We start from the raw sequence: 25,276 nt of genomic DNA on the forward strand, positions 1-25,276 counted from the left end.
CTGACACGGGTTCAACCATGAGCAAGACACCGCAACCAAGCACCTTCCAGACTTCCACCGCGTGCATCCGTGTGCCTTGCCCCATGTCTGGTTTCTGGCTGCGGCGGTCTCCAGTGTGTTAGAGCAAAGCGAAAAAAACCAACGCCAAACAGTTCACGAGTAGCGTGAGAGCGCTTTCCTCCTAAACCCCGCGGGCCGGCAGCAGATGCTGCGAAGCGGAGGATTAGCGAAGTCTGCGTTGCAAACAGAGAAGTAATTTGTGCTGCAGAAAAGTAACGCGACGGTGAATGGAACCTTCTCTTAAAAAATGTGATCCAGAGCGATGAGAACCAGGCAGCCCTGTACCTTTTCTGATGCCATTTCTCTTTTCCCCGCATTTAGGTGGGCTCAGGGATTCGGTTCGTATCCATAAGCTTATTCTTAAAATAGCCTGAATTCAGAGAACTTCTAGATAGGCTTTGACCGCCTATTTTCAATTAGGTCATCTTTGGAAGCTGAACTGTTGCCTGAATTTTAGAGATATTTTCAGGGTGGTAACCTTTTCATTTTCCCCCATGCTCTGGTGGCGGGTCAAAGCTTCCATTTGGATCCATACGCTTGTTCTTAAAAAGAAATTGGTAGTGGAATTTCTCGTGTGGATGGCTTGCTGCCTTGGCATCATCGAAGACTTAACCTCAGAGCTCCACTACCACCCGTTCCCTTTTCGTCAGAGCTGTAAAATACTCAGACAGCACCTTCCAAGGAACAAGGGAGTTACGTTGAAACAGCGGAGGATGCATGGATCTGTTGATTGAGATGATGCCCCTTTCATATTTTTTTATTATTATTATTATTATTATTAATATTTGCTGGCTCTTGAACTTTAGTAGAAATTGCGGAAAACGAAGCCAGAAAGCGGCTGCGCCATAGGCAGCAGTCACGGCATCCGTCACAGGCCGCTGGGGGGTTGAACCCTTTGCTCCGGTTTTATGCGATACCTTTTAATAACTGCACAATAAGTCACGGGGTTCCTGGAGATGTACCTAAAGGGCTGTGGCCCCCTCTTATTCCATTACGTTTTTCAATGTAAAGAGCAGCTCCTTTGTCTTCCCAAACCCCATAACTGGAACCAGGAGGAGAAAGGTGGCTCTAATACAGGTTTCTTTTTCTTCCTTCCCAGTCAAATCTCTACCCTACAGTGGGTCTCCAGACTCCAGGAGAGATAGTCGATGCCAACTTTGGGCAGCAGCCGTTTGTGTTCGACATCGAGGACTACATGAGGGAGTGGCGAGCGAAGATTCAGAGCACCATTAAGCGGTTTCCCATAGGAGACAGACTAGGCGAGTGGCAAGCCATGCTGCAGAAGTAAGTCCCTGTTCTGGTGTTCCACTTCTTTCGTTCTGTTAGGCTTTAAGTACTTTTTCTTTTTTTTTTTTTTTTTAAGACTAATTTATGCTTTCTTATAGCAAAAATTGCCAGTCAGTGCATTTTGCTCAATTTGTTTTACCCTCTGTTTTGTTGTTTAATAGTCTTTCCTACGTAGATTGCTGCTGTTTCAAATGTAAAAGATATGGGAGAAGTTTTCAGCCAAAGACTGCATGAAAGCTTGTAGGAATGGAAGAACATACACTTTGAGGTGATGCACTGGGGGAAGGGGAGTGGAGAGGACACCATAAAAACTCTTAACGTAGGAGAAAAGCCAGTATGTAAGTCAACTGAATTCAGAAACGAAAGAGCAAGAAATAGCCTAAACCAAAGGCTCCCAAACCCAACCTAACTGAAAACCCAATTACGGCACTTTATAAATTTATGATTATCGAATGCATTTCCCGTTGCAAAAAGGATTGAGTGGCACTTGATGAGAACAATTGGCGAGAGTTGTCAGAGGTCAGGAGTACCTTCTGCCTGAAGAAAGACAGAGTTGACTCAGGCTCCGCAGCTTGGAAACAGGTAACTGCGGGAGGTGGACTGTAGTCGTCTCTCAGTCGTTTACACCATGAAGAGCATGACTGGAAAGTGATTACTCACAGTTTCTCAAAGCACGAGAATTGGAGAAGATGCACCTTCTGGCTTAAAAACAAAATAATGTGTTTTTTTTTCAGGAAGTATATGAAACTGTGGGACTTGCTGCTGCCAGAATTTGTGGTGGTTTAAGTATAAGTGGATTTTAAAAGATAGACGTTTAAATATTCACAGTAATTCACGGAGGCCAATTCCATAGTTATATTTTAAACCCCCGAGTCTATGTCTGATTGCTCTGTCTCTGATTACAGAGAGCTCTGTGTTTCACCTTTTTAGTATATTCTTTCCCTAAACACCTCGTACTGGTCACTGTCATCCAGGAGACTTAGAAGCAGCCATGATCGCATCCCTGTGATCGTTCTTGTTTTTTGCTGGTCTTGTATTTAGTTATTTGCAGGTAATTCAGGGCAACCAGCAAAGCCTTTGACAAGCAAGTAGCAGAAGCTATTGTAAATAATAATAACACCTTTCTTCAAGAAAATAAGGAGCAGGAGGCCAGCCAGAGAGTTTGTAGGACCTATAGAGGATTGCAGTGTAAAAAGAGACCTTGGGGAAGATAAGACCATATCCAGTTGAATTCTTTGCCTCTGTGTCCAGAAATCAGGTAGGTTGTCACGCTGGGACGCTTCCTTGTGAGGGACTTGGCAGAGGCTGTGGCTGGGATTGAAGTGTCTGTCAAAGAAGCACTGGAAGAAATAGGTGAGAGGAAGTGGAGAAAGTCTCTGGGATCCGATATTTACCCCGAGTCCTAATGGGACTCAAAGAGAAAACAGGTGAGCTTGTGGCTGTGGAACAGAGTTTCTCTCCAAACTGCCTTGGGTGAAGAGAAGGGGAGGAAGGTGTGTATGGCGCCGTGTTTCGTGAAGGGTTTCAGAAGAGAGTCAGGCAGCGACGGGCTGAGACAACCCTGATGTCTGGCTTGGACAAATCCGTAGAAGCACTACTGAAGGGAAGATGCATTGGGCACGTGGAGAAATAGGACGTGGGTTTTACAAAGAGGAGCCAGCAGACACGTGGGTATGGTTCTTGGGCTGCTGTCTTTGTCCGGGAAGTCCGAAAGGCTCTTGAGAAGTTCCCTTGCTGCAAACTAAGGGGGAACTAAGCAGCCGGAGGCTGAGGGCACGTGTCCAGTGTGGGTTATGAGTTGTTTAAAAGAGAGACAAGAGAGGGAATGTGTGAGTAAGGGTTTGTCACTTTGGGAAGAGGAGACCGTAGAGAGACTTGGATGCGTGCTGGTAGCGTCTGTGATGTTGAGGGTGTTCAGAAATGGCTGGGAAGAAGGGACCCTCCAGGAAGGAATGAGATCTTTAGGTTATGATGAATGATTGCATGAAAATATCAGCTCATGTTTTTGCTAGCAAGCAGAAAAAAAAAAATAATGCTAGAATTTGTTAGGGGAAAAACAGAGGACAAAAATAATTCTGTCACTGTGTATGTGGTACACCCTTAATGTGAATACCATGTGATATTTTGGTTCTTCCTCTCCAAAAGTCTGTAGGAGAAGTGAGAAAAGCATGGATAAAAACCAAGGCAGGATGTGCAAAGGTACGGGGTGGGTGTACGGCAGGGAACAAATACACGTACCCACAGCATTGTGAGGGGTAAGGCAGAAGTGTGGAAAAAAATATCCTGAGAAGGTGATGAAGGAACAATTGTACTGCAAGAATTAAAGGGAAAGCTGCCCGGCGGAAAAGGACCTGGGGGTGTTGGTCAACAGCCGGCTGGATATGAGCCAGCAGTGTGCCCAGGTGGCCAAGAAGACCAACAGCATCCTGGCCTGTATTGGCCATAGTGTGGCCAGCAGGACTGGGGCAGTGATCATCCCCCTGTGCTCAGCACTGGTGAGGCCCCACCTCCAGTGCTGTGTTCAGTTTTGGGCCCCTCACAACAAGAAAGACACTGAGGTGTTGGAGCATGTCCCGAGAAGGGCAACGGAGCTGTGAGGGGTCTGGAGCACACGGCTGGTGAGGAGTCGCTGAGGGACCTGGGGGTGTTCAGCCTGGGGAAAAGGAGGCTGAGGGGAGACCTTCTCGCTCTCTACAGCTCCCTGAAAGGAGGGGGTAGTGAGGGGGGGTTGGTCTCTTCTCCCAAGGAACAGGCGATGGGACAGGAGGCAACAGCCTCAAGTTGTGCCAGGGGAGGTTTAGATTGGATATTAGGGAAAATTTCTTCACGTGAAGGGTTGTCCAGCATTGGAGCAGGCTGCCTGGGCAAGTGTTAGTCACCATCCCTGGAGGGATTTAAAGGATGTGTAGACGTGGCACTTACGGACATGGTTTAGTGGTGGCAGTGGTAGGTTAATAGTTGGACTCAATGGTTTTAAAGTATCATTTCACATGTGCCTTGTTCCTGTATGTTTTTCCAGGAGTTTGCTTGTGCCAGTTGGGAGGTACAAGTACTGAGCTAACTGGATGTTTGGTCTGACCCAGCATGGATGAGATGTAACAAGTGGCATTGACTTAAACGTTAATTTTCCCTCTGATGTACTGGATTGTTGACTTTATGGGGTCATTCCACTCTCTGCAACGCATCTTGTCAGGCTGTCAAGCAGGGTCTGCTTTTGGAAACATTTCTTAGAAGCCACAGTTAACGAAGACGTTCCTTGATATTTAAATGGAAATACCTGGTTCCTAGTGCTCAGAAAGCAGCTTGTTCATAAAAAGAGTGTGCCCTGCACCTTTGCACGTAAAAGCACCTGCATCGGGTGAGAACACTGGTCTGTCATGCGTTGGTTTATGGATATGTTAACAGCACAGGTTCCTGCAGCACTGGAGGTTTTTTTTTCCTTTCCCTGGTAAAACTGACCATTTTTTGCCACCCCATTATTTAACTGGATATTTAGCCATGTTGGCCCTTTCCGTTTATCACATGATAACACAATTTCTTTGAGAGGCTTTGCCGAAAGGCTCCATGCAATATCTTTGGACAACCGAGTGGATTGCAAAAGTATCTCTTTTCTGCCTGCTTCCAGACTCCCTCCAAAAACATCACCAAATTAGAGAGCCGTGACTTCCCTTCATAAAAGCTGTTGGTTCTTCTGCAGTAGGACCAGTTTATCCTTGTGTTCTCCAGAATGGTTTCTTCTGACGTGCATGGTGGAGGCGTCAGGGTCACTGCTCTGGAGTTCCTCATATCTCCTTTGGAGTTTTAAGAATCATCATCGTGTTTCCCATCTTCCTCCTCTCCGTAGGCAGGTTCGGGTCTGGGCTTGCACCTCACGTTGGCAGCCCAGCTGTTTCAGCTTGGAGCTCCAAGCTCTCGGGCCAATGTTTTCTTGTCTGGTGGCTTTGTTAGGATTCCTGGTATCTTAGTTAATCTCTAACTGTGCGCAGCCAAGCTTCTCCTTCCCTTCAGAGACTCTCCTCCCTGGCAGGTCCTGAGAGGCGCAGTCACTGGGGAAGGTTGGCTGTCGGGAGTGGCTCCCTGGAGAGCAGAGGAATCCCAGACTGGTGAGGATGGGAAGGGCCCTCTGGAGCTCCCCCAGTCCCACCCCCCACCAGAACAGGGGCACCTCCAGCGGTGGCACAGGACACGTCCGGGCGGGTTTGGAATGGCTCCAGAGTGGGAGACTCCCCCCAGTCTCTGGGCAGCTGTGCCAGTGCTCTGCCGCCCGCACAGCAAAGAAGTCCCTCCTCAGGTTGAGATGGAACTTCCTATGGTCACGTTTGTGCCCGTTCCCTCTTGTCCTGTCACTGGGCACCACTGACAAAAGCCTGTTCCCATCCCCCCGGCACCCGCCCTTGAAGGATTGATAAGCGTTGATAAGATCCCCCCTCAGCCTTCTCTTCTCCAGACTGAAAAGCCCCACGTCCCTCAGCCTTTCCTCAGCAGAAAGATGCTCCAGTCTCCTCATCATCTCTGTAGCCCTTTGCTGGACCCTCTCCAGCAGTTCCCTGTCCTTCTTGACCTGGGGAGCCCAGAACTGGACACTATACTCCAGAAGAAGAATTAATCTGGCAGACTTCTTCATGTGTGTTGCACTCCTGGGTATGCTGTCACTGGAGAGGCTGATCTGATGAGGTTTTCAGGTGCTTGAAACCTTGAAAGGGACTCGTGTGGATAACTCATCTTCTTTATGTGTTGTCACAGTCTTAGAGGATCGCTAATCTTTTTAGTGTTTGCCATGAAGAATCTGAGTAGGAGTCACCTGAGACTGGAGATCAGCTGGTGTGGTTGATGGCGGGAGGAGGAATGGTGTAGGTCCCTATTTCTGATAAAGCAGAAGGACTCGGCGTTGTCGGTGTGAGAATCTTAAGTGGTACCAAGCAGAAGGAGGAGAACTTTATGTAATTAGTCCAGAGAAGCGTGCAGTCGAGTTCTGTTTTGAAGAAGCAAAGCCACAGACAGTACATGCCACCACCATAACCGCTGTAGGTGAGAGAAGCACCCCTAGATGCAGCACGGAGGTGGCTGCTCCTGCGATTTGAGCACTTCTGCTCTCCGCAAGTTTCAACCATGGCTCCCAAGCGGTAAAAGCTATTCCTTTGGAGAACCTGGGATTCTGAAAGGTTTTTGTTGTCTGCATGACCGTGTCACAAAGGTCATAGTGGAGTGCGATAATGTTCCTCCAGAACTTCAGGAGAGGTACCCCTGGATGCAAACGTGCTGCTGAACGTTTGAGAGCGTGCAGCACTGCTGTCGTAAGGAGCTGAGACACAGAATTGAGAAGTCATTGCTGAAAATTAGCCCGTACCCACGCAGGGACGCTTCCGGTGGTGCCACGGGCAGAAACGGCGTAGGGAGGAGCTCAGTTTTTGCGTAGCTTCGTAGAGCATTTAAATCTTTGCAGCCTCTGACTCTGGCTACTGAATTACACCGAAGCGGGAGTTGGCTTTTCCCCTCCGTTCCTGCCGGCCCGGATCACTGTGTGCAGTGTTTCGGCCTGGTCGAGCCGGGGCGGCCGGGCTGCTGTGCGTGACACCGAGGGATGCACTTCATTACCACGCCAAGGGCCAAGGGCACCAACAGCGGCCAGAAGCACTCGTTTTTAAAACAGGTTTTAAAAATTACACACCTGCTTACAATCTTATGGCTGAAAATTATTGCTGACTCGTAAAATACCTTTTTCTTGTACTGAAAGTGGCTAAGTTGAACGTGCGTTTTGAGTTGTGACTTGATTGGATCAGTACCGGCTTCATCACGAGAAACCTATTTTGGGATTCATCGCCAGAAGCTTTGAAATCCTGTGCTGGCTTCCTAGGTTTTATTAAAATCCTATGAGCATTAACATTTACCCGTCACGTCCTGGGAAGGCACGAATGCTTTAGAAATGGTCTGTTCAGAAAGATGGTTTTGTTGTGTTTCTTTTCTGACAGTGATACTACCCACTCCCCCCCAACAGTTTTTTAAAATACAACTTAAAAATGTGTTAATGTTTGTAAAATCAATACTGACGGTCTACTCTTCGTAAATCAGCAGATAAGAGATACGTGTAGAATTCATAAGGAGGTTCAACTACCAAAGATATAATTGCTGGCACAATAAGTGATGGAAGAAATTCAGGACCAGAATCTTTTTTTTTTTTTTTTTTAAGATCTACTTGAAAGCCATGAGCCTCTCTGGGGTTCAGATTCCATGTCTCTATAGGATGTCACTGGCAGTAACACAGTACTGAGCTCTTAAGTGACCCTTGGACAGTAATTAAATAAATACTGTGTATGCACTGGGAGTCTTAATATTTATTTTTTTTCCCCTTAAGGTGAATTTAGAGTCTCCCTTCTGTTTGCCGAGGACCAGATACCTGTGTAGTAAAGTTACACTGTCTGGACCCAGAAGTAGGACCTGGTTATGCCCTAAGCAAGCTGAGTTTGGTCACTAAAATTGCAACTTCTGTTGTGTTGATGTTTGTTTTTTTTTTCCTCCGGTGTGATTACCCTGTTTTTACCAATACTTTTACATCTGTTTGTATTTTCTCTTTTTCTAGTATGGTTTCGTCTTATTTGGTTCATCATGGGTACTGTTCAACAGCAACTGCCTTTGCCAGAGTCACGGACACCACAATCCAGGAAGAACAGACCTCAATAAAGAACAGACAAAGTAAGTCTCGCGGGTAGTCGTGCGCAAAGCGTGGCACGCTGGCCACGTGTTACCTTCAGGGCTCTGCAGAGGAATGAAGTGCTCTGGAAGTAGAAGAGTTCTTCCACGACAGTACAAAGCTGTCCGCAGCATGCTGATGGCTTAGTGTTGCTGCCTGTGGGTCAGTAGAGCTTGGGGACCACTGCTTGGACCGCTTTTCCCATCGGCACTGTGTCCCCTCCACCCTCTGCTGTCTTTGCCTGAAGAACTGCCCTATTCTTTGCCTGTCTGCTCCGAGAAATGCCCCGCGTGTGTTGAAGAGAGTAAGTTTTTTGATCAGCTTGGTTAATTTTCCTCAATCTCGTTGAAAAATCAGTAGCTGATTCCTGGAAGAGATGAGGTGACTCGCAGCTTTGAGAGGAGCGGTTTCACGCGTCAGGCTAAACGTGATATCCAGGGCAGAAGGTGCTTTCTTGGAGGTAGCGCCAAAGTGGTGGAGAATAGAATGATTAGCTTGGACTTCAGCTGGGCTCAGGTCACTGCGTACCAGGATCCCTTGGGATTTGGGTTCTTCCATGCAGTCTGTTGCAGCCGGGGCAGTTTCATTAGGGTGGTCACAGGGACCCAGACATGTCAGTCTCTTTTGACTACAGCTTCCAGACTTAACAAGTCTTCCAGTCCCTTTGCACATTTTGTCTTCGGGTAAATTTTTTGCATACTAAAGGTTTTGCAAATTCACAGCCAACTTGTTTAGCTCACACTAGGTGAAGAATTTGTATTCTGTGTCTGGTTTGGTTACCGCTGTTTCCTCCAAAGCGGATGATCATCTCTCAGTTGGTAAGGCTGTAAGTGCTTTTGGTTCCTGCAGAATAAGGCTTGGAGCTTTCTCCTGCTATACTGTTTTTTGGGGTTTTTTTTTTTTAGCTTTTCTATTCACAGGCTCAGGCTGCAGAGTCACAGAACGTCGGTGTGTTTTCTGCATTCTCCTGGCTGTTGAATACGGGCTACGTCCCGCTCTGTACATTTCCCTTCCCTTTGTGAACCCTTTCTCATGTGACTGTCACGTACCAGGAGCATCGTGCCCCTTTGTAGCTCACTCTCCATACATTCCATACGCTTAGCCAGCATTCAGGTTCAGCTGGGGACTCTGCTTAGTACCCAAAATTACTTGTAGTTGCTGCCCGTTCGTACCGGTGGGCTTTGTGCTTTCCAGGTCACGTGGTATGCAAGCCTGACCCCCGCCGATGTTCTTGCTGGTGTGGGTTTAATTGGTAAAAGCTTTACAGGAGGCAGGCGAGACGGGGCAGCCTCGTTTGTCTGAGGACAGGTGACGAGGCAGATGGGAGGGAAGGAATTCAGAGCTCTGAAGTTGGGGCTTAAATAAAAGGTGCGAGGAAAACACAGATGGGAAAACAAAAAGAGGGGGAAGTATAAAAGGCAGCGACATCTGTGAGAGTTGCCAAACAAGGCGAAGAAGGGAGCTGTCAAAAGCAGCGAGACGTGAAAACGGACGTGCAAGTAAGTAGAAGAAACAGAGCGCGAAATGAAGGAGACTGCGCAGCGCACGTTGGTGTGAGAGCTGCGTCTTTGGTTTTGGCTTTCAGCTATGATAACAAGCAAATAGACACTGAGAAGTGGGAGCCGAGACAAGTCATTGCAGATTGTTACTGGGGATTACTAATGAGGATTACCGAGCTGGGCTTTCAGCTGCTCATGACTTGCGAAAGTCACAGCCTGTTGTTAGGCTCACAAAGCACCTCACAGGCAATTCAAAACCTTCTCTCTGTTGTTTGTAAGGAGTCCTGGAAAAACAGAGAAGGAAGTGCAGTGCATTTTTAGTTTTAAGTACATTTAGTTTGTAGTTTTAAGTACACATAGAAATAAAAAAAAAAAAATGTGAATCTCAGCAGCTTCTCCGAGTGTTCAGGGATGGGATCTCAAGTGAAGTCTTGCCAATGTGTCTTCTGACCCGCTGAAGGAATATACGTGGGACAAGGACACCCAGGATGATAGATGGCTTCTGCCTTGTATCTTTGCACCTCCTAGAAGCGTACAACTTGTTGAGCTGTTTCTAGCTTAGTCTGTAGCTGATTCTGGGAGCTAGCTTACAGGTGCCACGTCCTCTCTGCAGGCCAAGCACAGGGTGCTTCTCTGGGAATACATTGAGGTGGGACTTGCAGGAACCCAGTTTTGTTGGTATAATTACTTCTACTTAGAGGTAGGGATATTGGGGAAACACTGCTGTGCTGTGGTTTAATCCCACAGACCCTTTAAGAATACTCTGCTTATCTGATGCTCAGCCATACCTACGCTTCCAAGCATGAACCAGCCAGAGGATGTAACGTGGGAGTGACCCAGGGACTTCCCCTCTGAAATTGTCATTTCCCCGGCAGCCTCCTTGCTCCCATCCAGTTGTTGTGTCCTGCTTCCTTTTCCATCGCTGCATAGCTCTGTCACTAAAGGACTAAAGTCCCAGAGCACCGCACCCCAGCACATCCACTTCGTCTTTCAGATCCTTCAGAACCTTGGTGGTTCTGAGCTCCTAACAGATTCTCCCTCATTTTCACAGGTTTTTCCTTATCCTAATCCATAATAAATAGAATCATAGAATCATAGAATGGTTTGGGTTGGAAGGGACCTTAAAGGTCATGTAGTCCCACCCCCCTGCCATGGGCAGGGACACTTCCCACCAGCCCAGGTTGCTCCAAGCCCCGTCCAACCTGGCCTTGAACACCTCCAGGGATGGGGCAGCCACAGCTTCTCTGGGCAACCTGTGCCAGGGGCTCACCACCCGCACAGCAAAGAATTTCTTCCTAATATCTCATCTAAATCTCCCCTCTTTCAGTGTAAAACCATTCCCCCTCGTCCTGTCACTACATGCCCTTGTAAAAGGTCCCTCTCCAGCCTTCTTGTAGGCCTCTTCAGATACTGGAAAGCTGCTCCCCGGAGCCTTCTCTAAATGTGGTCCCCAGTTCTTCCTAGCCCTTGTGGAAGGTGGTAGTGGGGGGCTGTGTGGCACATGTGAGACAACCCTTCTGGCTGTTCTTGTTGGCCGGTCCTGTGTGTCAATAGGTGTCCTTTCATTTTCAGGAATACAGAAGCTAGTATTAGCAGGCAGAGTGGGAGAGGCTATAGAAGCCACCCAGCAGCTCTATCCTGGCCTCCTAGAACATAACCCCAACCTGCTCTTCATGTTAAAGTAAGTATGAATAGCTTTATACTCCCTAATACGTGGATTTTTACCCCTGTGTGGATGAAGGAGGGAAGGAAGAGGCTGTGGAGCCATCCAGCCTGGCTGCACACCTTGGTCTGAGTTCAGACTGTCTGAGATCCCTTTGGGAGCAGGTGGGAGAGGATGTAGGTCCAGTCCTTTGCACAGTACTTGCAGCAACGTAGACATAGCCATTTTGTTGCTCAGACCTGGTATGGCTTTGCCTCTTGAGGTCAGGCAGAGGTGGGTGAAATTTTAGCTCCGCTGACTGCCAGAAGCTCCTTCACAGATGGCCTTTAGTTGTCTTGTGGAGATCTTGTCACGTTGGAGCAGGTGGCAGTCACTGTGAAGGTTCCTAGAAAGGCAGATGGATGGAAAAGGCTATCTGGGGAAGAGACCAAAGAGGTCTCTTTAGGGCCTGGGTGTCCCAGTTCTCCCAGCCATACAGAGTGGCTGTCCCCAGCCCCCTGAGATGTGTAAGGACAGTTCCCAGTAAAGCTAAACGGGGAGCTGTCCTCACCATCCTATCACTGTGGAGATGGCATTTTTTACCCTTCCTTGTCTATTTGCCATTGGCCACCAGGTTGATGGAGTAGTGGAGGAACTGTGACATGTGGCAGATTCAGTATCATGTCCCTGAAAGAAACCCCCACAGTCGAGTTTTGGAGTTCCTGCAGAGGTGGTGGAGATGAAAGCATGCTGTAAAGGAACAGTTTCTTCTTAGCACAATAGAAATAAACTTGCTTTCTGGGAACGTCTTCAACGTTCGTTAGCATCAAAGTTGCAGTTTCTGAACTACTTCCTCCCATAGCGTTATCAGAGCACTCGCAATACGAAGGTATCGGGAGTCTGAAATGTCTTTTTCGAAGGCGAGAAATTGAACTCCTATGCGGGTTCTAGGATTTCTCCGCTCAGTAATGAAGGAAACCCCGACGCAGAGCATCCTGGCTGTCACGCACCCTTTTCTCCTTCTTTCCTCCTATGAATTCAGGTGTCGGCAGTTTGTGGAGATGGTGAACGGGACAGACAGTGAAGTCCGTTGTTTCAGTGCCCGCAGCCCCAGATCCCAGGACAGTTACCCCGGGTCCCCCAGCTTAAGTCCTAGACACGGATCAAGCAACTCACACGTTCATAGTACCGGTAAGTGTGTTCTGTGTGTCTCCTGGTGAGAAGAGCAAATGTTAAAGGGCGGCTGCTGTCCGTTCCCTGCTACTTTCTGTACATTATTCTATGAAATGCTCCTTTCCTTTCTGATACCCAGCTGAGAGGACGTACTGTTGTCACGGGCGTCTATGCTGTTACAAAATTGGTTTTGCGTTAGTTATTTTCCACAGCCGATTGTTTGCAGAGCAGATTTTTTTCAGAGTAAAGAAGCTTTTGATGGTGGCCTTCTAGTGCAGCCACTACTGACTCAGTGTTTCGCTGACCGAGCTGTAAGAAGAGGTCTGGAAAACAAAGCTTGTTTCCCACACCTTGGAGTCTGCAGAAGAATTGCTTTCCAGTAAGGACCGAGCAGAAGATGCGCTCTTCTGGCCAGCTGAGCGAAAGGTTAAGGGGATGGCGTGCATGAGAGCTTCTCCTTCTCCCAAGACTCTACCTTGCAAGCTTTAAACATGTGAGAAGGGAACAGTTCTGTACTGCAAAACCCATCGCTGAAACATCAACTCTTTGCAGTTTGGGAAATTACTTTAGGATTTGAAGTGGAAAGAACAAGGGAAACCAGGACACCCAAGCTGTCTTCCCTGGGTAATTATTGACTACGGCTTTGAAGATGGAGCGGACTGCGGAATATGACCTGAAGAGCCCCTGAAAATACTCTGAGCTGCTTCACCGAGCCTTGAGCTGCTCACAGACATCTGAGCATTTGGTTTTGGTATTCCCGCTGCTGCGTGTGACAGTCGACAGGCAAACGTGTAAGGGAAAGGAAGACAATTATGTGAATGTCTCCAAGCGCTCGCTCGCCTTCCCAAGCCAGTATCTTTGTTTTCCTGTGTTGTGTTGTGTTGTGAGAAACCCTATGTATGTTTCTCTGACTAGATAGTCAGAATGATCCCATCAGCCCATAAAAGTTCTTGGTAATACCTGTTTTCAACCGGGAGATGAGATGCCTACATAAAACCCACCTGCAATGCAAGGCAACATTCATATGTATTTGTCTCCATACATGGGACACCACCTTCCACAGGTCTCTCTGTCAGACCTTAGTGCATTCAAAATAGTGATAATTTCATCAGTTGTGTTTCAAAGATTAAGCAGAGCTGTTGCACACTGCGTCTTTGCCATTTAAATGCAAAAAATGACCTTTTGTTTGAATCTTTGCATTGTCGTGATTAAAAATATAAATAAATTCCCTAGCTGTAAATATAATTGTGGGATCAGCTGATCATAGAATGGTTTAGGTTGGAAGGGACCTTGAAGATCATATAGTCCCACCCCCCTGCCCTGGGCAGGGACACCTCCCACCAGCCCAGGTTGCTCCAGGCCCCGTCCAACCTGGCCTTGAACACCTCCAGGGATGGGGCAGCCACAGCTTCTCAGGGCAACCTGCGCCAGGGGCTCACCACCCTCAAAGGCAAGAACTTCTTCCTCATATCTCATCTAAATCTCCCCTCTTCCAGTTTGAAGCCATTCCCCCTCGTCCTATCACTCCATGCCCTTGTAAAAAGTCCCTCTCCAGCTCTCCTGGAGCCCCTTTAGGCACTGGAAGGCTGCAATAAGGTCTCTCTGGAGCCTTCTCTTCTCCAGGCTGAACAACCCCAACTCTCTCAGCCTGTCCTCCCAGCAGAGGTGCTCCAGCCCTCGGATCATCTTTGTGGCCTCCTCTGGCCCCGTTCCAACAGGTCCATGTCTTTCCTATGTTGGGGGCTCCAGAGCTGGATGCAGTACTCCAGGTGGGGTCTCACCAGAGTAGAGTAGAGGGGCAGAATCCTCTCCCTTGACCTGCTGGCCACACTTCTTCTGATGCAGCCCAGGATGGGGTTGGCCTTCTGGGCTGCGATTGCACATTGATGAATTTGGATATATGGGCATCACTCCTGGAGGAACAGCCATGCCAGGTCATCTAGTCAAGATCCTGTGGTCAATATTGGTTGCCTAGGAAGAAGGCAAACCCATAGTGAGGTTTTTCCGAAATAGTATTGTGCCCCTAATGATTTGCAGTTGTCTTAGCCAGTAATTTTTGAATCCATATAAAACTTGTGGTCATCACCAAAGGTTTGTGTCACGTGTCAGCGAGTTCCACAGCTTGAGGAACACCTTTTGTGGGGAAGGGGATGAGTTTTCAAGCCTGACTCTCTTTTCAGTGATGTCTGTTCTCCGGAACGAGGAAGGTTAGCTTGTGATTTTCAAGAGGATTGTTGTTATTTGCTGAGTGTTGTGTGAATCAGGTATATGCCTAATGGAAGATAGGTTGTGGAAAGCCTGGGAAGTTCTGCTTGCAAAGAGTTCTCGTGGCCCAGTTTTCAGGGGTGCTCTCACAGTTTTCCTGGATAGAGAGCTTATAAGAAATATTTGGGTTTGTGAGAAGAGAGTTTGTAAACTTCTTTACAAACCCTCCCGGCTTCATATTTCAACAGTAATTTCTGTGCTTGTGCGAGCTGCTTCTGCTGACCTCTTATTTACAACCTATTTTTGGAACTTCCTTAAGCTGTTGCTGTTGAGCAGTGGGGTTCCTTCCATATTCATTTGTGTGTTCTCTAAACCCCGTTGAATTTAAGGATGATGAATAATAATTTAAGATCTGCAGTATTATTTTGCTTTCTTCCTTTGGGGTCTGCTCTCTTGCTAAATTGTTGACTTCACAATAGAGTGGTACTGTCAGTCTGGTCTCATTTTTCCCTTTCTTCTTGACTTTCAGGAGCAGATAGTCCCACCTGTAGCAATGGAGTCATGTCCACAAAAAGCAAACAGAGTCACAGTAAATACCCAACACTGAGTTCATCATCTTCATCTTCCTCCTCCTCCTCCCCCTCATCTGTGAACTACTCAGAGTCCAATTCTACAGATTCCACCAAATCTCAGCAGCACAGTAGTACGAGTAACCAAGAAACCAGGTAATTTATTTTTTTTTCCTTTTTTTGACTGAGGAGGGTGAGATGGTGGGAGAGGGCTCAGTCTGCTTTCGGAAGAGCCAAAACATCGGTCCTGCTCTTTTGAACAACAGAGTAACTCTTCCTTATCTACAAGGTCACTACTGTTCCCAGCGGACACAAGCCTGTTCCAGTTCCCCTGTTCTGGCCCGGGGGCTCATCTCGTAAGGAGTATCATGATGCTCTTGTTTCAAGCACCAGGCTGTCCCGTTAAACTGATGCCGTCAGAGCCCAACGTGATCGTTTGCGTAGAAGCTCTCCCATTGAGCTGTTGCTGCTGCCTCAGCCAGTCGATTACTGCTGCCCTTCAGTGGGTGAGGCAGCAGCTCAGTGCTTACTGGGTTGGGGCATTGCCCTCTTGAGTATTTTCCTTGGGCTGCCTCTACCTGTTGCCCAGTTCCTTCCAGATGAGTAGAATCTCTTGCCGATTGCAGCTGGCACTCATCCTCTGAGCGCAGTGTGCAGGACAGTTTGTAGTCTCCATCCTGACCTCTTGAGAGCCGTACAGCACCTAACCTAGGGAGAAACACTTGTTCAGACTCAATTTACCAGAACCATGTGATAACGCTGAATTTATGCCCAAGTCCCTGCAAGATTTTCTCATCGTTTCAGTTAATCAGTGGTTAATCAGCAATGTTGGTTAATCAGCCAACATTTCCCTCCTGTTCAGTATGTTAGTGCGTTATCTGTTGTCTGGCTGCTGTTCGCTCTCCCAGAGATGACTGCTTCCTGACGGGAAGCTGATAAGCACTCTGCACCTGTAGTTACGACAGGCACTTTCAGAAGAGAAACCTGTTTCAGAAGTTGCCTTCAAAAGCCTGTGACAATTTTTGCTCTGCTGAATTAGACCATCTGGCTCCCTGTGGTCCGTCTGGCACCTTTCCTGGTTTGCTGGTCATTGCTGGGCATCGTTTGGCATCTGAGCTCTTCATTTCTTACTTTTCTAATGTAGACATCTGGCCTTTCTTTCCTCCTTTCACCTCAGTGACAGCGAGATGGAAATGGAGGCTGAGCATTACCCCAACGGAGTCCTGGAGAATTCATCCACCAGGATAATGAATGGCACCTACAAACACGAAGAGATCCTGCAGACGGATGAATCCAGCATGGGTAGGGCCTCAGAGGCAGGAGGGGTAAAGGGAAATAGAAAGAGCTGGTACAAGAGTTAAAATTGTGATTGGATCGAGGGGGAAAAAACATGTATTTTGGGATTCTTTCCCCACCCCAGTGAGTGAAGTTCTCGGGATGCCTTTTCCACGGGGAAAATGAATCTGTCCTGCAACTAAAACCAGGTCTGGCTTTTCGTAGTCTGGCAGCAGTGCTGGTGACATTGTGGAGCAGAGAAAGCAATAGGAGTCAAAGTTTTGTTTGGTGCTGGTCATAAATTCCAGCTCAGGGCAGTCCTGGCACTTGTTCCAGCTGGGGGACTGACCTGAGCCATGAAAGGCTGCTGATGCCCAGCCACCAAGTGTCCTCAGCGCAGTGTGCTCAGCTACGGCTGTCTTTTTTGTGGGTGCTTTAGCCAGGAGGGAGAAGATGAGTTTGCTACTCTACCTCTGAAACCAGCGATTCCCCCAGTTATAATGGGTCCTGTGGCCACTGAATACTGGGAAGTTGGTGGTGTTGGCATCTCTGAAAGTTTTCTGAGTCCAGGGTTAGGCCAGGGGTTCCCGTGTTGTGTCCGCTCTGTCACACGCATGAAAGGGTGACACAGCAGGAGTTGCAGGCTCCCGTGATTCTATCCGAGTACATGATTTGTAGGTAGTCCTCAGGCATTAAACAAACTGAGCTCAAATTTTCCCTGTACCTGACAGATGCTGTGAAAAAACTGGCTGTAGTGGTGCAGGGATCAGAAAAAGCTTCCTCTGGGATAAACTTCGAGCAGGGAGCAGCTACCTGCTCCAGAGGGGGAAGGAGTTTATGGGTAGCGTGATGCAGAGTGGGCAGTGATGGGGAATGGGAGATGATTGTTACTTCTCCGCCGCCTTTCCTCTAGAAGACAGCTGCCCCCAGAGGCAGCTCTGCGGAGGGAACCATGCTGCCACGGAGCGAATGATCCAGTTTGGACGGGAGCTGCAGATGCTGAGCGAGCAGCTTTGCAGAGAATATGGGAAGAACACAGTGCACAAAAAGATGCTTCAGGTGAGCCTGGGCCTCGTGCTGCATGGCAGCAGTTCTCTGGGCCAGGGCTGGGGTTGGGGGCTCTCTCGCAAAGCTCTGGCGGGCCCCCACTTCTGCAGCTGGTGAGGAAGAGGGGGACCTGCCTGGGGATCAGAGGTCGAAACTCAGTGAACGCGGAGCACCTAGACCCGCTTCTCGGCACAGGAGAGAAGAAATACGGCTTCTGCCTGCGTTCGCTCTTCTTCTCTCCAGGTGACGCTCTGCCTGCCTTCCCGTGCCGCTTCCCCTGCCAGGTGGAGGGGGCACCCTCTTTAATCCACTCTCTTGATGGCCCAGTGGGGTCCCTTGCCGCCAAGAAGAAAAGGGCCGTTTCTTTGCAGGAGGTAGGCACCTGTCACCGTGGCGATGGCAGGAGGTGCCCCGGCCGACGGACTTGGAGGTGTTCCCGTGCGTTTGCAGCCATGCATGACCTTACTGTGCCTTTCTCTTCTCTCACACAGGACGCGTTTAGCTTGTTAGCTTACTCAGACCCTTGGAACTGCCCCGTCGGTCAACAGCTGGACCCAATCCAGAGGGAACCTGTGTGTGCTGCTCTTAATAGTGCTATATTGGGTAAGGTCTGGTTCCTCTGTAAGCGCTGCCCGCTGGACATACCCGCTCTCAAGGGCTGTCCTGTGGCGGACAAGTCTGTGAGTGTTAGGAAAAGTTCAGAAACCCTTGTGTTTAGCTTTTGCCTCCCTTGCCAGGGCAGTGATGCAGGAAGGCAGGCCTCCTCTGCCTCTCTCTCTCTTTGAAGAGGGGTGAGGGGGTGCATCTGTCGGTCCCATCTGGGGTGCCCCACGTCCCCAGTAGCCGATTCAGTCTAAACCACCACAGTCTTCCTCAATGCTGCTTCCAAGGATGCTCCTCGGGATTTTCCTCCCCTGCTTACTGAGGAAGCCGAGATCTCTTCAGTGCATTTCCTGCCCCTCTTCTTGCTCTGAACCCACCCGAATCACTTCGCTGGCATTAGCAGGGGTCTTTTCCATGCTGTTTGGCTTGGCAGAGTTTTGTCCCGCCATCATCCTGCTTTCTGGTAGGGAACGCAGTTGCTCTGTTGCAGCAGCTCGTAAGTGAAGAGGGTTTCCGTAGCGTTGGCTCTAAAGCAGAGGGGGGGGCAGAAATCCAGGTACCTTTGATCTTGTGTCGGACATGCAGAGTTAAATGGGTCTGTCTTCCCTTGGAGCATCGCCGCTGCGTGTTCCCATCATGGGCTGTGCCTGCTAGAGCCCAGAGAGCCTGGCGGCCCACAGTCAGTCCAGTGTTGGAATCGGGGCTGTGGTAACGGTCCAGTCCTGTTGCTCTGTCCCTTCTGCTCGTACCTGTGCTGAGGGAACCCGGCTCTGTGCAGATGTGGGATCACAGGTTGGTTTTCTTCAGCTAGCAAAACAGTTCCCCTTTTTCTGATGAGCTTTGCTCCGTGTGTCAGCAGGATGGATCAGGGTTGGATCCGGGTATGAGCAGTCTCTTGCCCTCCTGTGTGCCCTCAGAGCTGAATGTTTGTGCCTGGTCTCCCGTTTTCCTTAAACGAGAATGTTCCCTGGCCCAACAGCTTGTTGTCGTTTACTCTCTTATCTCGAACCTGGTATTGTAACTACTGCAGTAGCTTTCCCTGATGGAAGTCTTACGCTTGCGATCAATGAGTTGTCGTGTTGTTGCTGACCTTCCTGACATCTTCAGCTACAGAAAATCCCATGATGGAGAAATGGTTGTAGTGATAATGAGGTCATGGCCTGCCACCAGTCTGCAAGGAAGGGATTGTTTCATCCTAGGCAAGGCACTTGATCCTGTCACCAGACCCTGCACATGCTGTGTCATCTCTCGGGTAACTTCACAGGACGTTCCCCAGTCTGGGCTAGCTCAGTCCATCCACGGCCGGCCAAACGCTGCCCGCTGGACGGCTTCTCCGTCTCAGGAACCCGGGCTTGGCTCCTGAGAGGAGAGATGGAGAGGTTGCCTCTCACTTGGTGCCAACTTCTCCTGCCGTTCCTTATTCTTCCGTGCTTTGATCTCATGCTTTGAGCGTTTTCTGGCAGGCACTGAGGCAGCAGGAGCTCCACTGCCTTTTTCTCGCTCTGGCCACCGCGGCAGCACTTTCTCAAAGGCCCTGTTGAGCTGTGGCCACATGTGGGACGTGTCATGGGTGGTGGGGTGCGTGGAGGAGCAGCAGTGCAGAGCCAGCAGTACTCAGGAGTAGCTTTCTTCCAGAGCCAGCGCCTCCTGCCAGGGATGCTGGGCTTGGTGCCCAGGTGGGACTGAGAGGGACCCAAGTGCAGGTTAGCCGGCACGCAGCCGGGACGCCTCTTCTAAACAGATTTCTTTTTTTGCCCCCACAGAATCTCAGAACCTGCCAAAGCAGCCCCCGCTGATGCTTGCCCTGGGCCAGGCCTCGGAGTGTTTGCGGCTCATGGCTCGCGTGGGCTTGGGCTCCTGCTCCTTTGCCAGAGTAGACGACTATTTGCACTAGCCACCAGAGCAAGATGGAGTTGACATCGTTGAGTGCTGCCCTTCACCCTCCGTTGCTGCCACTACACCACCACCTCGTTCGATAGCCTGACCTCCCTGCTGCCACCACCACCCCCTCTAGCGCACGCACACACACTGCCTGTGAAAGGATTGAGTGAGTCCCTCACTGTGTGGCTTTTCCTGACCCCAGGAACGACTGGCAGATCTTACCCGTCTCCCTGCCGTTGCTGCGGCTCCAGCGGCACTCAGTATTTCGCTGGTTATTCTAATGTAGCGCCTTCCGATGTAGGGGTTTCTCTTTGGTTTGATTTGAGTTGTTTCTCATGGATCCACCAGTATTTTATCTGGAGAGTTTTGCTGAGCTGGTTTCTGCTGATTTACTGAGGAAGCTCATCAAGTTGGTGACAGCTTGTTCTTTTCTTCCCTTCTCCCTCCATCGTGCACATACAGCAGCATCTTCTGTGCTAGTTGCCTGAACTCTTCTCGCAGTGGCAGTTCAGAGGGATTTTTTTTTTATTATTATTATTTTATTTGAATCCTGTTTATTAAAAAGGTCTCTTCCACCTCCACAAAGTCACCGATGTATTTATTGCCCACAGACTCGGTCCCAGCTGTACACATCATACAACCCTGCAGGAGACCTGGTGAGGTAGGTCCTGTTGTGTGCTAATGATGGCAATTGGAGGAACTGGTCCTTCGTGGTGCGTGCCACTCTAAGAGCACAAGGCTCTCAAACGCTTGTCTTTGTGAGTGGGAAGAGTAGAAGACTTGACGTTGCCTATGTGAGTGGCTGCACTGCAGAAGCATCTCACAGCCCTGAGAAATAGGTAAATCCGGCTCTCCCAGCAGCTAGAGGGACAGGACCGGTGAATATGAAGTCATCTACCGCTGCACTGGTAGAAGCAGGTCATGTTGGCCTTCAAGAAACATCCGTGGGTGCTGCTGCCTGGTTGGGCTGTCAGGTTTTGTGTTAAATCACAAATCCCCGTTTTTCTCCGTAGAGGAGGGCTCTGGCACGAAGACTCAATAATAACAACAGTATTTACTGACCTCTCCACGTAACGTTGATCTAAATGAGCACTTCTAAATTTTAGAAGTATCTTGAGAACACTGGTGTGAGCTGCGCTCACCCTCGCAGGTTGCACATCGTGCCGAGATCGGGTTGCGGGTTAGGGTCAGTACAGCTTTGTAAGCTTGGAGCCGATCAGAAGGGAGCAGCAACGTCTTTTTAATGATTACTAAGAAAATTATCTTAGTTTGAGGTCCAAAAATGACCAGCGAGGCTCTGTGAGTGAGTAACCTCCAAATCAGATGGACTAACGTGTCCCTGCTGCGGTACGTGTCAGGCCCAGGGACTCGAGTGCTCCTCAGCTTTCAGCATTCAAACCATCCGCCTGTAAGTGTTTCTGAGCGCGTACGTTTAAGCGGTGAGGCTGTGTAGCAGGACCACGTGCTTTGCATCCTCTGGTGGACCGTTAGGAGACTTCAGGTTCGGTCTGGCTGCACGGGAGGGATTGTGACTCTGCACCAAATGAATTTTAGGTCAGTAGCTCTGAGGAGGGGCCAGGAGAGCTCAGACCCAACGTGTATTTTACTGCTGTTGACGGATTTTTTTTTTGATTTTTTTTTTAAGAGTCAGTGAAAGATGAACAGATTGTGTTGAAGTTTGCCTTTAAATGGAGGTTAGCCCGTGCCAGGGCTTCAAGCAGCAAGAGACCTTGTGTGCCGCTGAAGGAAGGAAGGTGGTGTGTGACCTCTTGTGCAGTAGCCCAGAGCTTTAAGGATTTTCCGGGTTAATTTGCAGCTGGAACGTGAGGTCTGAAATGAAGGTGGAGCAGCAGGGGGTGGGTGTCCCCTGCACCGCAGAAGACAACTGTGGCAGTGGATGTGCAGATGGTGTTGGAGGTGGTTGGGAATTGCCTATCACTACCTTTTGGAGAAGGTATACAATGTGTAGAGGCAGTGCTAGAGCCGTGGTGCCCTCAGAAAGCAGTCAACGCCAGGTTTAGAGATGGAGGAGATATTTTTTTAGTAGATCAACTCATATGGTTGAAAAAAGCAGGGAGAGCTCTGCGTACCGAAGCCTTTCTTCCAGGCAGACAGAAGCAGAGGTCTGCACGAAAGCAGAAGAATTCAACTTGCAAATCTGGGGCTTCTGTTTCAGTTCTGGGGAACAGCTCACGTGCCCTGAAGGCTCATCCATTGATTTTCAATTCCGCTCGTTGTCCCAGGGATGGATATTACCCCAGCCTGCAGTTGCAGAGACACTTTAGCTTGGTGAGCAGGCTTCCTTTCTGAAGCCTCTGGTGCTGGACCTGCCCAACCGAACCCATGGTGCCCCGGTGCCGTTGCTGAGCCTGAGGCAGCGTATGAACTTGCCCTGGTGAGAAAGTCTTCTGCAGGCTCTCTATTTCTTAGACCCAGGCTTATGGCACGCTGATGGGCTGATAGCGGGTATTTGGGTTGGAAACACTCCAGTACCTGGCTTTGCCCTTCACATTTGGCAACTGCCTCTGCTGTTGGTCACCCTTTAGGTTGCTGCTGTCTGGCTGCAGTCAGACCTGTCTTTCATCTTTGTAGCAACACCATCTTTATCTCTTTTCCGAGTTTTCTTTGTGCCTTCTCTTTGTGGTTCCTTTAAGCCAAGTCTCTTTGTCATGTGTCATATTAATGCCCCACTTGGTCTCTCAGCAAAGCTGTGCTGACTATCCTGGAGCGTTTATTTTTTTGTGTTCATTTCCATTTAGCTACAAAAAAAAAAAACAACAACAACAAACCAACAAGAGATGCTCCTGGTTATTCTGGTGCCAAGAAACACGTGATGGGATGATCTGTCTGGCTTCCCATGGAGACCACCCCTGTGGTAGAAACCATCTTCTTGTTGTGTCAAGGTCAATGCTTCGAGGCCACACTCTTAATGATGATTAATTGCATGCAGCAGGGCTGAGTCACTCTTCCTGCCCCTGACAACATGCATCATGTAGTGGCAGTAGATCCCTGTAGACCAGACAGCAGTGAGATGCTTTCCGCTTCTTGCACTCGCCAGCTCTGGTACCTGGTGTCCTGATTCTGGTTTTTGGGGAGCGTAGAGGCTTTTCTGCTGTGACGTATCTGTCCCATACCTGTTTCACTGGTGGTTTCTGCTTGTTGTGCTCAGGTTCTGACTAACATGGTGGAACTCGATGATCTTCAAGGTCCCTTCCAACCTAAACCATTCTATGATTCTGTGACTCAGTGTGGGAAAGAGGAATGTGTTTGTGGTGTGTGGTGGAGGTATGGGCTTCAACCTACCACTGATTCCTAGATCAGATTCCTGACTTGGTTTTCCCAGGTTGTTTTTCAGAGCCTCTTGGTCTTTGTCCCAGGCTGCTCCTTTGATGGTTCATGTCAGCTGAGACTCAGTTTGAATTGTTGCGGTCATTCTAAAAACCAAACAGAACTAAATTGAATTAAGGGCTTTAACTTTGAATGTGGTTTACACCCAACCACAGGCTTCATGCAATTTAAAAATGACTTTCATAAAAGTGATTTGGGATTTGTTATTCCAAGTGCCTCATGCTTGTCTCAGAAACAGATGAGCTAAGAACACCCCATCTGAGACTCTGCTTCATCTGGGCAGTCCCTCACAGTGTCACTTCTCCCAAGAGTCCTTCAGTAAAGCCATGTAAATGGTTGTGTAGCCCATAGTAGAAACTCCTGGCTTCTCATTTCTTGGTGAGGGTGACAAGGTCTCAGCTGTGGCCCTGCATTATAACGCTGGTGGCATTGGATATAGGACTTCCATCACATGAGGCTGACACGTAGGTTGCTCTCTGCTGGGCTGACTTCAGAGCCTGGAAGGTTTTCCAAACCACATCCAGACACTGCTCACAGCCAACATTTCTCACTATGCAGCCCCAAGAGAGGCTTTCTAGCTGTGGCGGCCTTCCCAGAACCTGCGAAGACTCCAGGGAGACCTTACAGCAGCTCTCCAGTGTCTGAAGGGCATCTACAAGAAAGATGGAGAGGGACTTTTTCCAAGGGCATGTAGTGATAGGACAAGAGGGAATGGCTTCAAACTGGAAGAGGGGAGATTTAGATGAGATATGAGGAAGAAGTTCTTGACTGTGAGGGTGGTGAGCCCCTGGCGCAGGTTGCCCAGAGAAGCTGTGGCTGCCCCATCCCTGGAGGTGTTCAAGGCCAGGTTGGACAGGGCTTGGAGCAACCTGGGCTGGTGGGAGGTGTCCCTGCCCGGGGCAGGGGGGTTTGGAAGTAGATGACCTTTAAAGGTGGTGTCCCTGCCCAGGGCAGGGGGTTTGGAACTAGATGACCTCTAAAGGTCCCTTCCAACCTAAACTATTCTATGATTTTATGAAACACTGCAGCTGTAACAACTGAGCCTCTTCCAGCTCTGCCGTGTCTACACAATCATAGGGGCTCAGCTCTCAACTGATCAGCCCAGTGTCACCACCAAAGAGGTGACAATCTACACAGTGGAGCGTACCCTTCAGCTGTGTACTCTGCACACCAGCCACTCCAGCTGCCTTCCTCAAACTCAACGTAGCAGCAAGGGCCTCTCAGAAGGATAACGTTTCACAGGGACTTGGTGGAAACCTGCTTTCATGGGTGGTGAACTGCAGCCCTTCACATCATGGGCTTTGGTTTTGAGCCCCAGTGCTTTGGCTATTAAGTGGCCCTTTGAGAGCAACATTTTGGGGACTCCAGACCTAGAGCCTTGGTTAAAGTGTCCTTCAGTCCTGCAGAGAGAGCGTCATGGAGCTGAATTCCATCACCAGGCTTTTCTCCCTGTGGACAAGGGTTCATACTGTCCCCATAAGTAGTGAGTGAGAGCAGTCACATAGACAGTAAAGTGGGAGAACTTTGGAGTGAGACGAGGCATCAACTCGGACATTTGGAGGCATTGGAGAAGCTGGGATAAGTGTTGCTGGGAGGTGTATCCACCTCATACACTTTGTACCCCAGCCTCTGACCATCTTAGTGGCCTCTGCTGGATGCAGTCGAGTTTGTAGACTCCCTCCCGTACCAGGGAGCCAAATCTTGTTCCTCTTGGTTCCTCTTGTTCCTCTTGTTCCAGATCACAGAATCACAGAATGGTCAGGGTTGGAAGGGATCTCTGGAGATCATCTAGCCCAACCCCCAGATGATTCTTCCTGCTGCTCCATGATCCTATCCTAGCAAGTGTTTGACAAAAGCTGATTCAAGACATACAGGGTTCAGTGAGCTCCAGGTCAACATCTTCCGTGAACATGGAGGGCAGCGGTCTGTCTCCCGTGCATCCTTGGGTGTGCTCTCAGAGCCAGCTTGTCTTGGGAAAACTTCTTGGTGCTATATGGTC

At 49.1% G+C, this 25,276-nt stretch overlaps 1 protein-coding gene across 5 annotated transcripts in view; it reads left to right on the forward strand.

The window, feature by feature from the left end:
* Positions 1-20,334, forward strand: part of RANBP10 (RAN binding protein 10) — an 81,719-nt gene extending 61,385 nt beyond the window's left edge. For 4 of the 5 annotated variants that reach the window (XM_082489234.1, XM_082489236.1, XM_082489237.1 and 1 more), the window contains 9 exons: positions 1,160-1,344; positions 7,925-8,037; positions 11,107-11,215; positions 12,219-12,367; positions 15,084-15,279; positions 16,301-16,425; positions 17,312-17,457; positions 17,937-18,048; positions 19,812-20,334. In XM_082489234.1, the coding sequence (XP_082345360.1) occupies positions 1,160-1,344; positions 7,925-8,037; positions 11,107-11,215; positions 12,219-12,367; positions 15,084-15,279; positions 16,301-16,425; positions 17,312-17,457; positions 17,937-18,048; positions 19,812-19,942 (1,266 nt within the window). In that variant the 3' untranslated portion in view covers positions 19,943-20,334. The remainder of the gene's footprint in view (positions 1-1,159; positions 1,345-7,924; positions 8,038-11,106; positions 11,216-12,218; positions 12,368-15,083; positions 15,280-16,300; positions 16,426-17,311; positions 17,458-17,936; positions 18,049-19,811) is intronic. The other variant, XM_082489235.1, reaches the window with a different exon arrangement.
* Positions 20,335-25,276: the final 4,942 nt, after the last annotated feature.

This window comes from Vanellus vanellus (assembly GCF_965231255.1).
Source record: "Vanellus vanellus genome assembly, chromosome: 12".
Lineage (NCBI taxonomy): Eukaryota > Metazoa > Chordata > Aves > Charadriiformes > Charadriidae > Vanellus > Vanellus vanellus.